We start from the raw sequence: 16,547 nt of genomic DNA, 5'->3' as shown, positions 1-16,547 counted from the left end.
TGCCAATATGGAAATGAATTCTTATAAATCTGTCTTCCCTCTACCAGAAAATTACCCCCACAAACAGCGACAGCTGAGACTCTATATTTAAAATTACACACAAAGTATTTAACCTTGTTTTTCACACTGGCTGGAAAACCAGCCTGCAGAGAAAGGGCACTTGTGGTTTTATACCAGGTGAGAGTGCAGAGGTTGTGTCCCTGAACCGTCAGGATGATGGAGAGGAATGTGAGCTAAACCCAGCTCAGGGAGGTCAGGGGTGGATATTAGGAAAAATTTTTTCATGCAGAGGGTGGATGAGCACAGGAGAAGGCTCCCCAGGCAAGTGCTCCTGGCCCAAGCCTGTCAGAGTTCACAAACCTTTGGACAATGTTCTCAGGGACATGATGAGAATTTTGGGGTTGTTGTGTGCAGGGTGAGGAGTTGGATTCAATGATTTTTGTGGGTCCCTTTCAACTCAGGATGTTCTGTGATTCTGTGGTTGCAGAGCCTCTGATCCAAATTGATTGCAGTTCCCCCTGGCACTGCAAAGGGGGTCGGTGGCATCTGTTCCAGGGGATGGTGGTGCTGGTGCCAGAACAGCCTCACATCGCATCTTTCCCAAAACCAGCTACAAACCACCAAAGAGCAGAAGCACAGTCACTAGCAGACATCCCCAGGGGTTGGACAGGCAGGAAAGGCTGTGGTCACTGCTGGCCCAAGCCAGCTGTCCTTGTGCTCCTGGTGCAGGTATGGCAGGGACACCGAGGGGTCCCGGGGGAATGCGCCGGCCAGCAGCTGGTCCTGGGAGCTGCTGCCGCCTCGTGAGGCTCATCACAGCGTGTTTCCCGTTCGATAACTGTGGGCGATGAATAACCAGACCTCAAGCCAACAAAGTGCTCCCATTTTATTGCAAAATTCATACAGAAACACGGGGGGCCCAGGGACTCCTTGGGGTCAGCCCTGGGCAGTCTGGAGTGAACGGAGACGTCTGTGTGCAGAGCATGGGGTGATGCAGGTCCATGAGGAGGGTGAAATTGCCTCTCCTCGCCGCGGCTGAGCGTGCCGGCCGTGCTGAGGCTCTGGCTGTGAGCTGCCGGGAATCCGCGGTGCCAGCAGAGGGGCCCGGCAGAGCCCGTGCGTGCCCGGCCGGGGCAGGAGCCCCGCGGGACGGGAACCGCGCTGCCCTGGGCACGGAGCGGAGGGGGCTGGCCGGGGCTTTCAGCCATCCATGCGTGGAGGGGGGAAAAGTGGTTTTTAAAATTGTTTTTCTTTTGACTAGAGGCAGGAGAAAGGTGAGCGCTGCCCTCACCTCCTTCTCTCCATCTCCCAGGCTGCTTGGCAGAGAAAAGCCCCCTCAGGAGCCCTGAGCTCCGGGCTGCGGGGGCGCTGGGAGGAGCTCCCCGAGAGAGCCGCACCAGCACTCCCGCCCCAGCAATGATGGAGCAGGGCCAAGGCAGGAAGAGGACATGAGCCCTCTTCAGGTGAGGCTGCAGATGGACGAACCCGTCCAGCAGAGATGATTGAGGCTGCAGAGAAGAGGCAGTCCTGCTTGGGGCTGCTGCTTGTGGGCTCCTGGGTGTTTCCCTGCCAAGAGGCTTACGCCCCCAGGGCAGTAAAAACCTTCCTCGTGTGGGTTTCTGTGCGATGAGGAGCAGAGAGACCTTCTGTAGGCTGGGGAGGCTCTCTCTGCAGGGCAGTAGAGACCTTGGGTCTGTGGGAAGTGAGGATGCCTCCAGTACCATGGGCTTCCCAAGGACCCCAGCCTGAGGGACTGGGGCTCTCAGCACTTTTTGTTCAGCTGAGCCCCCTCTGCTCTGTGCTCTCTGTGAACAGGGCTGCTGGGGAGGAAACATTTTTCTGCTTCTGAAGAGCCTCTTTGTTTCTCTCCCAGCCGTGGTCTGAGATCTGGCTTGCATGAGACAAAGTCTCTCCAGGAATTTTGGATTCCCAGTGAAAAACTTCTGTTTGATCATAAATAAAGCTCAAGAAGCCTTATTCATCAAAAAGAGAAACTTTGTTCTGACTGCAGAATGTATTGAGGCTCCTGCCGGCTGGAACAACTTAAAACCCCTTTGCAGTTGGGACAGCTGGGTAATGATCTCTGGGGGGGGGAATCTAGAGACAACGTGAACTGTTAAATATTTTAGGATGTAATTATAATATTGTCTAATGAATATCTAGAGAGACAGACTGTGCTGACAGTAGGAGTCTGGGACACCTCCCAGCCTCTATCAAATGTACAGTGTGAGTGCAGATGCTCTCTGCTGTGAATCCCACAAAACTGTGTCCCAGCTCTCCATGGAGGAGAACCATTTTGCATTAAGATGTCTTTCTGCTGGTCAGAAGCTCTGCATCTCTGCAAGATGAATCTTTCTTCTCCCCCAGGGTTTGAGTGCTGAGCAGGACTCCATTTGGTGTGGGGTATCCCTTGAGTCAGGGGGAGTCAGCTGCTGTGGCTGCATCTCCTCCCAATTTCTTGTGCATCCCCAGCCAGCTCGCTGGTGGGGTAAGACACAGAAAATGCCTCGACTCTGCTGCACAGCAGCAACAAAAACATCCTTGTGTTATCAGCACAAAGTTTTCAGCACAAATCCAAGACACAGCTCCGTGCAACTACTGTGAAGAAAATTCACTCTATCCCAGCCAAACCCAGCACACTGCTCTGGACAGACAGCCACTGCCATCACTCCCAGGCTGCTCCCTGGCCACATCTCTTATTCTCAAGTGCTGGATAAGGGGCTGTATGAAATATTGCAAAAAAGGACAAATATTTCCAGTAAAACTTAGTTGTAATTATGTATTTTTCATGACTGAATGTGTCCATTGTTGCTTTTCTGGAGGGTGATCTCTTTCTCTGTGCACTACTCTTTTCTGAAAGCCAGGAGACAGAAAGTGCTTACACAGAAGCAAGATGTGAGGCCAGAGACTCAGACTGATTTCAACCTTCACATGAACCATCAATGGTGTCAGCCAGACAGTGGCATCTCTATAAAAATCCCAATGTAAATATTTGTTCTAAATCAGGTTTTCTCCTTTGTGTTGACTGCAGTGTGAGGGAGCATATGAAATGCTGTATCATTTCAAGTCTAATTGCCACTAAAAGTCAGAGGATTTGTTGCCTTGCACACAACCTCCTGAGATTATTTTCTGTTAATTTAGTTTCTTTCCTCAAATTCTTCTCCCTGAACAGTGGGTTTCACAAAGGCAAAACTGTTTTCCTCCCCACAAAGCCTCTCTCATTCACCTGCCCTCCCTGCCCCTTCAGCAGGGAACCCGGGGTGCATTGTTGAAGGGAAATGAATATTTGTCTCTACTGACAGTTGGATTATTCGCACTCCCCAGATGCCATCTGTGTGACAGGGTTTGGTTTGCACTAAATACTGCCTGTGGGCTGAGCTAGGAAAACAGATTGCTGCACCAGTATATTAAATAATCATCATAAAAGTCTGGTTCATCAGAGGACTTTGGGCTGCCATGGAGATTTTTTATTGAGGGGGGGATGCAGTTCATTTCCATGTCAGGATGCTGAAATCAGATTTTTATGTGAATTTTACGACACTCTGTTGGCAGCAGTGTCACCTGGGATCCCTAGGGCATCTCACTTGGGGTCTGCAGGTGGGCAGGGGTGAGAACCATCAGCTTCCTGCTGCCTGAGCTGGGACAATGCAGAAAAGGGGCTCTCGCTGCCTGTCCCTCTGTCCCTTCTGTGTTTCCCAAATCCCTGGATGGTGTGACCAATTTAAACCCCTCACTGAGAAATACTCTAAATTCAGCAATATTCTACATTGCAAAGCACCAGGAACAACCTCGTGTCCACTGGCTGCAGCTCTGAAGCATAAACACACACACAGAGACACTCACATGATGCAAAATGTCCTTTTTAATCCTTCTGCCCCTGCAGAGGAATGGCAGAGTTCCAGAGCCCATGGGAACACGTGGAGCTCCCTGCCCTTCAGGTGTGGCAGGTAAAGCACACAGAAATATTTTAGCCCTGCAGTAGCTCCTTACAAATGTGAGTACATTTGTACAGTAAGCACAATGTGCTGCTTCTAGCTGATTTATTTCTATATGCAATAAAGAAAAAACAGCATGAAGGCTTAATATGCCTTCTCATTCAAAATATTTGAACTTCAACAAAATATTTGGGTTTTTTTACCAGCGACATAGTGCACTTGCTGTGAGCATTTCTACACCAGACTTCTGCAAGATCTCTTGGCATCTGTGTCTCTCTGTGCCAGGTAGGAGGACTCAGCATGCTCATGATCTCGATGAGCGCCTCTTCTTTGGTCTCCTCTTCCTTGAAAGCTTGGATCTCAGCCAGTTGAAAAAGCCACCTTTGGCTTTTAACTCAAATTCTACCGGGAAATGGTCACTCACTCCCAGTGCCTGCAAAACAACAGCACAGAGGGTTGGGAGCCACCCGTGCTCTGTCCTGGAGCTGGGGTGGTGGCACGTGAGCATTGCATCACTTTGGGAGTGATGGTCACAGCGACCTGGTTTGACAGCCAGGTCTGTGTTCAGCATGCCTGGACACTGCTGGCTCTGTGTCAGCCCTTCCCTGCTGCTGCAGAGGCTCTGCTGTGCCTACCTGCTCCTCAGTCATCTGAAATTCCTCCTGGAAATCAAAGACCTTGGCAGAGTGTGGCACCACAGCCTGGATGAGCTTCTGTCCGCTGACCACAATCCTGCAAGGAGCAAGGGAATGGGGTGCTGTGGTGGGGTGCCTGACCTGTGGCAGCCACACTGCACTGAGCTGGTGGCCAGAGAGGCGGCTCTGATGAAGTCACAGCTCTGTGTGGTTTGTCCTTACCCATGGGCTGCCCACCCAGAGATGGCAGCTCCTTTAGGTGCCTCCTTGGCAGCGAGGCACACATGAAATATCACAAATATCTTGGTGTGCCCTGGCCTTGGAAGCCAGCATTAGGTGACTTCTGTCTAAACCCACCCAACAACGCTGCAAATTTCAAAGCCCTGTTTCAGATACAAAAATCACAGGACAACGACTGAGGTAGCAGTGAAGACCTGCTCAGACCCTGAAACTCATCCTTCAAGAGGACTCTGGGCTCTAAGAGCAGATGTATTCTTGTCCCTGCTGAGGGAACTGCGGTGGCAGCAGGATTGCCACATGTCCAGGGCGAGGTGAGGTGTCCCCTGTCCAAGCAGAGCCTCGCTGTGCGTTTGTCAGTCCAAATTACAAGCGTGAGAGCAAAAGCCATGGTGCGAAGCTGGCATGGAGAAGGCAGCAGCACCTCCTGCCAGGTGTCTGCAGGGCTCCCTGCAGATGAGGAGTGCTGCTGGCTGTCCTGTCATCTGTCCCACCTGAGCCACAGCAGTGGCTGGCTCTGTGTAAATCCGGCCCAGTCTGCAAAGGGCTTTGTGCTCCTGACTGGAAGCATTTGGATCACATTTCCCCTGGACACTGTTTTATCTTTGACGGCCTCATGAACATTTGTTTCTCCTGCTGGTCCCTGACACCTCTTGATACAATTTTTCTCTCAGAGAGTGATAACCAGTGGGTGGTTTGGCAGTGAGCCCTTTACCTGTCATACGGGCATCTGGTGCTGTTCTTCACGGTTGTGTCATTCTTGTCACCAATTAGCCAGAGGAATTCGGAGTAAGTCCTCAGACGGATGTTCTTCCACTGCTTTTGGGGAACATAGCTGCACCCAGCATTGAAGTCTCCCATGAAGATGAAGTTCTGGAAGGCAGGAGGGTTTCCAAATGTAATCATGAGGACAGCTTTTCAAAAGAAGACAAATGAGGACTTTTATGATCCATGGATGCAGTGGGGCTTCTCCTTTCTGCTGGACATATCAGGGCATGCTGATAATAGCTTTATTAGGTGATCATGTTTACTATATAAAATGTGGAGAACTCAATGAAAATACACCAAAGAGATATTTAAAACCTGGGGCACATTGTCAGTGGGTTTTGGGTTTTCAGCTCTGAATAGCAAATGAGGTGGCCAGTGACTCAGCACCAAAGCCCAGCTAGTGACACAGATGTGGCAACCAACCTCAGTTTTCCAGCGCTGTTTGACATCTAAATACACATCATAGAGCTCATCAATCTCCCGCACTGCTGTGTCTGGGGTGGTGTGCAGAGGGATAATAGCAAACTCACTGACAGCTTCAAAACAAGGCAGAGGAACCAGAAAAATGTAATGGTTAAACAGAGGATGAGTCACAAAGGAACACAGACTGACTTGTAAGCAAGGGGATTTTTCTGAGGGAGAAACAGCTTCTGCTCTGACTGTAGGCCAGGGTGGTCTCTGTGGTTGCACAGTGACCCCCTCCAGGCACTCAGCTGGGCCTGAGGAGCTGTGCCAGGGCAGGCAAATCCTGACTGGCACACACACAGGAGCTGCTCCCAGGCTATGCCAACAGCAAGGAATGCATCCACCAACCCAGTGCCCACGGCAGCAGCAGAGGCTTTCCCAGCAGGGCATGTGCAGGGCTGTGGGATTTCCCAGAGGCAGCAGCCCTGAGGGGAAAATGCTGCTCTTGGAAGGAAAAGCAGAGTGGGGTCTGGATGCAGCCTCTGGAGCCTGCCCCCTGACGTGCTCGGTCCAGCCAGGGCTGCTGTGCTGGCTCACAGTGGAACAGTAACTTGTTTCTGAAACACCTCACCAGTTTTGGGAGACTGCAACCAGATGATGAAGGGCTCCCTGGAGAAGACATCCTCATCGCCAGGCTGGGTGTCAGGGTACTGGTAGGTTTGTTTCACTGACACCTGGTCTTGCCTGCAGCAGAATGAACAGGATAGGGGATGTCACACCCGTGGCTCACTGGGATGTGTCTAACACCGACTCCATGCTCTGACCTGGACCCCGGGCCATGGTCTGGGATGGACACAGACACACAGGTGTCTGTGCTGGGATGATCCCCACACCCAGCACAGCCCAGCCCACCTGCACAGCCTGCACCTCTCTGGCCCCCTCACAGCAAAGCCACCACCATGTCCAGCCCATGCCCAGGGGCTGTGCCCCAGAGAGCAGGGGAGGGCTGGCAAAGGGGGCTCACCCACCTGTAGATGAAGGCATACTGCTCCTTGTAGCTGTTCCTTCCCAGCCTCTTGCTGGCCACGCACCTGTACTCCTCCTTTGGCCCCTTCAGCTGACTGGAAGGAAAGGGATGTTCCTGAGTTTATTTCTGCATTCACAAGGGACTGAGAGCGAGATAATTTTGCCTCTGGCCAGGGGTTTGGGCATTGCCTGCCTGACCTCAGAGGCTGGTGGGTACAGGCACTAAACCCTTCTCAGGAGCTGGACCCCTCCTCCATCATTTGCTCTTCTCTCCACCCTCATTGCAGCCTTTGTCTCTCCTTAGGCTGGCTATCATGTCCAGCCAGCTGAACACTGCTATTTCCTCTGGACGTCTGGATTGTCCAGGCAAGCAATCCCTAATCTAAAGCAGTTCCCAGTCCTGCAGGAAGGTGGCTGTCCTGCTGCAGCCTGATGCTAGCTTGGTGAGGGCATTTCCCCTTATTATTTTTCTCCTTCGGGAACTTCTCTGCAGCAAATTGAATTTAACTTGGTTATATTGATTTTAAAGTGTGTTCCACAGTGATCTGGAAGTGCCTTTGCTCCTGTTCCTCAGCGAGACTGCCAGAGCCTGGTTCCTCCTTGACGCTGGGACAGAGCCGCATCCTCAGATTTTTCCCCAGTAAAGTGGCACTGAGCAGAGCACAGGCTCTTGCCAAGCAGCTTTCCCAATATTGTCCATTTGCCTTTGCCCTACCTGGTGAGCTTCTCCACCAGGAGAGGACAAACACGGTTCTTGCTGTCCTTTATTTCCATCAGCAACATGATGTCACAGCGGGAGACGACCTGCAAGGGGAAGGAGTGGGAGGAAGTTTGCACCCGCCTGGTTTTGGAGGATTGGGAAGGAGTTAGAAAGAAGCGGCTACAGCGGTTCCATGGGGGAAGTCCTTTGAGAAAGAAGTGGCATGCAGCCTGGGATCGTGGGTGGGGAGCAGGGGCTGGAAGGAAGCTTTTCTGCTTTCAGAGCTGCTGCATGCCCCAGCAGGAACTGGGAGAGGGAACCCGGCAGCAGAAGAGTTTCAGATTTACTGAAAAACTTCGGCACCTGACCCTGCAGAGGAAGTGTGGAGGGGAAGGGGCTGCAAAAGCCACTCCCGTGAGCCTGATTCCAGCATCACCACCAGGGCTGGGGCGCTGCCTCTGCCCCGCCCCACCCCTTCCCCACGGTAAGCACTCACCTGTCTCAGGCTGTTGCAGATTCCTCTGAAACAGCCCCTGGAGCCCAAAGAAACGCCCTGTCTGAAAACGGGATCCCGACACCAGGGGGCTCAGCTCCCACAGCTACTGTTGGGATTCCCCGTGGGAAAGTCCTGCTCACCCAAAGCCCAGCATTCTCAGGGGCTTCCCTCTGCCCCTGGTTTCATTGTTCTTGAAACCTTGTGGGTGATTTTTGTCAGGAAAAAAAGCCCCTCTTTGCCCCCTGAAACTTACCCACAATTATCTAAGAGACCCCTGTCTAATTTAGTATATATATATTTATATATATATATATATTTAGTATAAATTTTTATATATTTTATATATAAATATATAAAATAATAAATAATAATATATATATATATATATATATATATATATATATATATATATATATTTAGTATGCATTGCCCACAGTGATGACAGCACAGGAAGAACGGTCTGGGAATGCAAAGCCAAGCAAACCACTCTTCTCTGCCAGTTTGAATAACAGGAATACAACCCAACAATACGGTGCCATTCCTCCTTGGTGCCACTCTGCACACACAGCCCCTCACTAAGGCCAAACCCCGTCCTCCCTCACTGTGGCATCTTGGAGGGCAAAGCTACAAGTCTAAAAGGTGGTTCTTTTTAAAACCAGGGCTATCTTCAGCTTTTGCAGAGGCAGCCTGATGGTGAGGGTTTGCTTACAGAAACTGGTTTTTCAAATTTCTACCAGACTCTAATTTGACAGATACGATTTGCTGTCCTGAGAATAGGTTTAATTAGACAAGGATATTTGAGAATAGTTAGCACATAAAGAAGGTAAATAATGTACCACAAAACAAAGCTTTGTGGATTCAAAGTGAAAATTATTTTTACCACGCATTGAGGTTTTCCTGCTTTTGTAACTCAATTTCCAAAGGAAACGGCAAGTATTTTTTTTTTATATTCCCATGAAGGCTAAAATAACAACATACATTCTATTCAACCACAGGCTGATTTTTACTTTAAGAGTACAATATTTTTTAAATAAATAGCTCCTTTTTTTTACCTGATATTTAACTGTGAAAGACAAAGTGCAAGACTGTGCATCTAGGAAACGCTAGAAAGCTCAGTGTCTGTCTCATCCAGGCAAACAAACGTACCTTTACCACGGCATCGATGACTTCAGCTTTGGCTAGTTTAGCTTCTCCAAAAGACCTCACGTTGAAGGAACAGATTTTTAGGCTCAGAGATGGGTTGAGATGGAAGAGTGAAAGTAAGAAGAAGAGCAGCATCTTCACAGATCTGGGCAAAATGAGTTGCTGCGAGCGTGCCTGTGAATGTGTGTGTGTTTATGCATCCGTCCCTCTATGGCTGGGAGGTCAAACCGGGCACTCAGCTGTGTCAATCATGAACAGGAATCACCATTTCCTCCTTTCCCTCACTTCCATCTCCCACCACAAAGCACCATGGAAACTTTGAACTTCTGCCTGAGGGGAAAACAGGCTCCTCTGAGCCAGCCTCTGAATCCCGGCAGAGCAACAGCTCCAGCAGAGCCCACTATCCCTCCCCACAGGGAGACACCGGCTGTGGGATGCTTGCCATGACTGGGCACCAGCTGGGACCACTCTGGGCTGTGCTGGACTAGGAGCAGGCTCCCTGGGCCACTCCAGACCAGTGGTCAAGACCAGGAGATGGATGGGGTGGATGGTGAAAGGGTCTGGGAAGAAGCAGGGGGGGAAGACTGGGATTTCTGGAGGGCACCAGAAGCCCATTGGAGGGGACTGCCAAGCAGCCATGGTAAGATACACCACGCCCCAGCACTGCCCCTCAAACTCCTGGCCAAGTGTGCCCAGCACAGGAGCCTTGGTTTGTGCATGTGAGCCTGGCTGGTGCTGGGAGGTGGAAGGGGACACAGGAGTGTGGCTAAAACAACACCTGAGTGAGGATGCTGCAGGTGGGATGACTTGGTTCCCTTCTTTTGCAGGGAAATCACCCCCCACCCTCTCAATCCTCCACCACACGTCAGCCCTCAGCCAAAGACACTTTTGTTGGCCCTCAATCAAGTTATAAAGGCAGGAGGTGTAACAAGAGTTCAAGCCAAATGACATCTTTAAGTGCCTTGAATTTTTCTCCCTGTGCTGACAGGGTGCTTTCATATCCTCCTTCCCTTCTCTAGGAACACCCAGCCTGCTGCACCCTGCTGCCCGAGCAGGTCTCCATCCAGAGGCTCCAGGACAGGGCTGCCAACACTGAGCCAACTGAACAGGCTCAGGTGGAGACAGCACAAAGCACAGCACGTGGAAGGGCTCCCAAAGACCGGCACAGCTGACAGCAGTGGGGTCTAGGCTTGCTGGAGAGGCAACTTCTCCAGGGAACGTGCTGCAGGTGTTGGAATAGGCATCACAAATCCCTTTTGGCATTACTGGAATTTGGAACACTGGCTGCCAGCAAGGGACGCGTCACCACATTGCTCCAGTGTTTGCCAACCAACAGAGCTACCTGGGGAGTGGGCAGGCATCCTCCAAAATAACAGGGATTAGGTGGTGCTTCCTCTACTCTGGGTCTCCAATGAGCTGTCCCCAGGCAGGACAGGCTCTGGAAGAAGCTAAAAGAGAGAGGGGAGGGAAAGTGACAGCCTTGGAGGGGTGTAAATCTCCAGCTTAACCTTGCTAAAAGCTCAGCCTGAGCCAAGTGCTTGCGACAGCAGCTGCAGCTTCAGGGTCAGAGTAATCAAATCCCAGAGCTCTCCCCAAAATCACGCTTGTTTTGGCTACCCTGGCATCAAAGAGCGAGTGGTTTTTGTGGTGCCCATGAGGGCTGTGACCCTGAACCATGCCTGTCAGTGCTGTGTTTACGTTTATCTTCAGGGCTCCTGGCATATCAGTTACCTGTTTCTCCTCCACCCCAGGCATTATCAGGGGAACAAACAGCAGCCAGTCGACCTGTGGAGGGTGACACAGGGAGCTCATGTTCCTTTCTGCAGCACTTTACTCCCCGTTTAGTGCACTTTCTGTGCATGTCCTCTTTGCTCCTTATCAGATCATAAAACATGCTTGATGTGGGTGCGTGAACACTGGCAGTTCAGGGCTGCCCTGCTCTTGCACAAGAAGCTGCTGGTGAAACCTGCACAGTCTGAGGTTCTTGTCCCCACTGGGAATGATGGCAGGTGAGGGACACCCTCTCCAGCTGAGCAGCACCTGTGGAACATTCACCAATAAAGCCCCTCCTCGGCCTGTCCCTGATCCCAGGGGACTGGAGGCAGCTCAGGAGGCTGAGGGTGAGGCAGGAGCCAATTTGGGCAAGAGCTCTGAGCAGTGAGCAGGTGCTGCCCAGGGCCCTTGGGGGAGCCTGTCCTGGTGCATGGGGGCTGTGGCTGCTGTGTCACTGCCTCTGGAGCAGCAGCTCAGCCCTCCATCCTCTTCCCAGTGCCCCGAAGGTGCTGTGGGATGGGTGAGATGTGTCCCTGCATGACGTGCTTGCTTAAGGTCCCCAGGGGACAGTGGGGTGTGAGGGTCCTGCAGCCATGCGGGAGGCTCTCCTCTCCCTTCAGGCACAGCTGCTTCCGTTTGGCTGCAGCCCTGGCTGCCTCTAGGGAACATACAGAATTGTTTTTGTTGGCAGAGATGGACTGAGAGGATCTCTGAGGTTTCCTGGGAGGGCTGGGGGGAGACACTGCGGGGTCAGCCCACATCCCCTTCTGCTCTGCACAGGAAGCCTGTTCTGGGCTTGAAGGGCAGCAATGACTCATGGGGTGCTCCATGAGGGAATGCACCACGGGGTGCCTGGGGCTTGGCTGAAGCTTCATTTCTCCTCAGTAGGAAAGATGTGGTGCCCGTGCTGCTCAGGGGTTTGGCACTGCTGGGGACACCGGTGCTGCTGTGCCCTCTCAAACAAGAGTGCAAAGAGTGGCCTGGTCTGCCTGAGCCCCGGTCTGTCGGGGTGTCCCTGCTGCCCCATCTGACAGCCCCATTAGCCTGTGCCCCCAAAGAGGAGACTGGAACCAGGGCCAGCATGGGCTGAGGTGATGTTGGGTGTGAGGGGCAGTGTGGGGACCAACACCCCCAGGCTGGTGCTCCCCAGGAACCACCACAGCTCTGTTTTCTGGACAGAGGGCCTCCCCTTCCACGCAGCAGGCTTTAAAGGGTTGCACGCTTTCTTAATTTTTACCATTTTTACACAAATTGCTGCAACATCTGCTATGACAGGGGCAGGTCCAGAAAGGGCCAGCCCCGAAGATGCCATCACCATAAAAGTGGGTTCCTTTGGGCAAATGAAATGACCCTTGGGCTCTTGGTGACCTCATCACAACCATCAGGCAGAGTATTTTATCACAGTCTCCTGGACTTTCGAGTTAATAAGTAGCAAAGCACTTGAGCTGTTTTGGATTGCTAAAGTTCAGAGCTGTGTTGCAAGCCATATTTGGTCATTTGGGAAGTGGTTTAAGTGCCAATACAATGGTAATATTGTCCTGCTATGACCTCAGGCATTTCAGTGCAATGCAGGGTAAAAGTATTTGGTGTGCAAGATATGCGGAATGTTTTGAATCAAATCTTTGATACTCAATTTTTATTTATAATTCTGGAAGGTAAGTGTTCTACTTAATTTATTACTGTCAAGGCACAATTCCTCTGCTGGTCCAGGACTCTGATAGGGTTTTCTTTTTCAACTTAATATTTCAGTATTGTTCAGTTAGTGGTTTGAAGCATGACAGCCTGCCCACTACTAGGCAGTCTAAGGAAAAATGCCTCATGATGTTTCCAGTTTTTCTTGAAGGACACTGCTTAGCTGAGCTGTAGGAGAGCAGGAGGTAATCTAAAATACAGGCTTTCATGCATGACGACATGATGAGGCTTTGAAGTTAATCCTCTATAAAGATATTGCAGCCACCAAATAAGGTTTTGTGCCAGTAAGTACACCCATATTGTTAGCAGTTAAAGATGTAATTAAAATGCACATAAGACATGCATTAACTTTGAGCAGAGTTAATAAAGCTTTTTTAAAAGCTGTTATTAGGCAAATAGGTCTTGCTTTATAATGTTTTAAACAGCAGGAGCATTGTTGCTGTGTTTGTCCCAGGTTGTGCAATGAAGCCCCTGAAGAGTGACAGGGTGGCTGCTGAAGATGAGCACAGAGCAGTTATCCACCCCTGTGCTCACCCAGAGCTGCTCGAGGTGTGCACAGAGCAGTTATCCACCCCTGTGCTCACCCAGAGCTGCTCGAGGTGTGCACAGAGCAGTTATCCACCCCTGTGCTCACCCAGAGCTGCTGTTTGCAACCAAGCTGAGCCAAGATCTTATCCGTGTCCTGGGGGATGAATTTCTGTAGCTCTGCGCTATTAAAGTGGCACTGCTCAGGGCATGGCAAGGCCTTCCTCAACAGCAGATCACATGGGGGGCTCTGGGGCACCCACCTGGCACTGTCCCATGCCCACAGTGCCCTGGGCATTGCTCATGGATCGTGCCACAGGGCCACCACTGTGCCAGTGGAAATGGACGGGGACAAGTCACCCTGGGAAGATGGCTCAGCCCACCAAGGCAGCGTGCAGCCACTTGTCGTGATTGCAAACAGCCTCACCACGTGCCCTGGAGACTCCTCACCCAGCAGTGGAAAATAACATGGAAACCTTTCACCTAGTGGAGCAATGCTGCTTCTCGGCTTGGTGAGGAAGAAGTCTGAGCTCTCCACAGCCATCCTGGGCTCAATCCAGCCACAGCTTCCACCTTCCTATGGAAAACAAGACTGTTCACATAAAAATCTCATGTCCTGGTTTCTGGGGCAATGCAACAGCTATTTCCGATTATTTTTGATGGTTTTTATGGTGTGGTTGCTCTGGTTTAGATACATTTTGTTTCTCATAAGTCACCAATGGATCATAAGTCACGTTGTGGTCACTGTCTGTCCTGCTCACAGGATCAAAGCTGTGCTCCTGTGCTGGTGGGAAGCCCAGCTCCTGACACTGGCATTAGGAATGAGTAATTTTCAGCTAAGGGCCAGCATAGCTGGCACTGGGCTCCAAAATGCCAGCAGCCTCAGAGGGTGACCAAGGGTGACTCAGTCCTTGCCAGCTCCCACGGCTGTGTGATGAGTTGTCTGTGGGCTGAGAAAAGAAACAGAACTCATGGGGCAGGTCAGTGCAGGCACTGGCTTTTAATTTGGGCTTTCCACATTGCAACCATCCCAAACATGGCCTTGCAGGGTCCTAAGGAGGTGCCGCTGAACTGCTGGGGTTTCCTCTGAAGCCTGGGGCTCATCTGCCCTCTGTGGGCACAGGGAGCCCAGCCATGCCCTGCACTCTCCCCATCGCTCCCCTGTGCCATCTTGAGTGCCCAAGATCTGCTCTGCTGAGCTGGGACAGAGGAGCAGCTTTAGCCCTGCCTGACAAAGTGACCAGGGCACTGCAAAGCCCCTCCCTCAGCAGGGCTGTGACCTGCTGAGGCTGTGGCCCTGTCCTGGCAGTGCCTGGATCAGGGGAGCCCATCAGCACCCAAGGACACTCTCAGTGACTCTTCCCTGCGGCTGCACACTGAGCTGGCAGGACGGGGTTCCTGCTTAGCTCGTGCCGTGTTTCGACACAAAACCACCACAGGCCTCTGCTTCAGCCTCTCTATTTCAAGCACCACCATTTGCTAGGACTGTGTCCAGGGGCAGTCCCAGCAGGTGGCCTGGAAGAACCATGGTGGGTAATCCATCTGCCCTGAGTCAGCATTGCCCTGCAGGCGGCCCGAGGGAGCCTGGGCCCTGCATGAGAGAGCTGAGCAAACAACTCTGACTGCAAACAGCGTTTGAAGGCTTGTGAAACACCTCTCATGTCCACCCAGGTCACCTTAGCGGAAGCTCAGCTTTGTTTAGCCCTGCTTGACTGAGAAAGAAAACCCAAAACAGGCTGAGCCTCAACTTCACCAGGCCACCTGGACCCCTTGATTTTTGGTTATAAATATCTTCTGACAGTTCACGTTATCAAAAGTTTATGGTTATTGCAGTAAACTCTGACCTGGAAAGCCCTTTACACCAATTATCTCACCTTCCCCAGCCTGCCAGACCAAAGGGACATCCTTTATCAGAGCACAGGTGGGGTGAGGGTTTGACCCAGTTTGCATTTACTCAGGAGCTGATCTCATTTCCAATTTAATTAAGTTTTCTCATAATTTTTTGGCATAATTTAAAGGTACACACCAGCCTGATATGTGACCCAGGGGGAACAAAAGTAAATTTGCTATTAGCAAAAGGATTCAATTGGCAGTTTTAGTTAAAATCAGGGCAGATTTTAAAATGCAAGTTGAAATGTAGCTCCTGAGAGCAGTGTCATCTGTTGGGAACGTAAAAGATTTGTAACCTGACAGACTTACTTTAACACCTGGAATAGGATTTTTGTAAGTGGGATGCTCTGATTTCAACATTTGTGTCCTTCCCATGGGAACACCCCTGACCTCAGCCCTCCCCCAGACCTGGGAACAGCTGTCCCCCACCCTAAGCTTGCTCCCAGGCCTCATGCAAGGAGGCAGTGAGGTTTCTCTGTGGGGCGTAGCACTGCACTCTCCTCCTTTCTAGTTCTGCGGCAATCGCATTCCCTTGACATCCCTGTTGTAACCCCCCTCGTTGTTTCCACCCTTGTGTCTCCTTGTTGTGACCCTGTTGCTGCCGGATCACATTCCCTTTTTTATCCCTGTTTCATCCCCATGGCAACCCCATTGTAAGAGTTCTGCAGCCTCATTGCATCCTTCTTGGCTCCCTGCTGTGTGTCCCTTGCAATAGTCCCTTTCACCCCTCAGTGGTGAGGCTGTTTGCAATCCCAGCAATCGGCTGCTCGCTGCTTCGGCGGGTGAATCATCTTTACAGGGCTAGGGTAAACCTAACCCTAACCCTGGTGTAAGTGCCCACCCCCTGCAGCCCACCTGCACCCCTCCCTTTCACCCCCACTAAATCACGTCACATCCCTCTGCTGTCACTCTGTGTCCCCTCTTGTACCCCAACATTGTCCCCCTCCACCCGTGCTACACCCTATGTACCGCTTGCGCTTCCGCTGCAGCCCAGCTGCATCCCCTGCTTTAACGCCACTGAATTCCCATCCCAGCTCCCCCGAATCCCCCCACTGCATCCCCCTTTCCACCCCCGTTGCAATCCCCATGGACGCCTCATTACTTCTCCGCTGCGTTCCTTCCGCAGCTTCATTGCATCCCCCCTTGCACATCCACTGACGCCCCTCTACATCCCCCACCGAACCCATCTTGCACTCCTTGTCCCCCCCTTGTCTCCTTCGTCATCGGCAAAGCAGCCCTATCACACCCCCCCTTCCAGCGCGCTGTAAGCCCCGCTTTCGCCCCTGTGTCACCCCCCTTTCACCCCGGCAGCGTCCCGCCTT

General features: G+C 51.6%; 1 protein-coding gene across 1 annotated transcript; it reads right to left on the bottom strand.

Moving 5' to 3' along the window:
- Positions 1 to 3,844: 3,844 nt before the first annotated feature.
- On the bottom strand, positions 3,845 to 9,566 carry DNASE1L3 (deoxyribonuclease 1 like 3). The gene is made up of 8 exons (XM_038149311.1): positions 9,349 to 9,566; positions 7,722 to 7,810; positions 7,009 to 7,101; positions 6,612 to 6,724; positions 5,999 to 6,111; positions 5,523 to 5,680; positions 4,571 to 4,667; positions 3,845 to 4,368 (listed from the first exon to the last, which is right to left on the bottom strand). Exons 1-8 carry the CDS (start codon positions 9,478 to 9,480, stop codon positions 4,240 to 4,242), a joined length of 924 nt encoding a protein of 307 aa, XP_038005239.1. The 5' UTR covers positions 9,481 to 9,566; the 3' UTR covers positions 3,845 to 4,239.
- Positions 9,567 to 16,547: the final 6,981 nt, after the last annotated feature.

This window comes from Motacilla alba, chromosome 12 (assembly GCF_015832195.1).
Source record: "Motacilla alba alba isolate MOTALB_02 chromosome 12, Motacilla_alba_V1.0_pri, whole genome shotgun sequence".
Classification (NCBI taxonomy): domain Eukaryota; kingdom Metazoa; phylum Chordata; class Aves; order Passeriformes; family Motacillidae; genus Motacilla; species Motacilla alba.
Note: the sequence above shows the minus strand (reverse complement) of the source record. Positions and strands in the feature narration are given on the sequence as shown.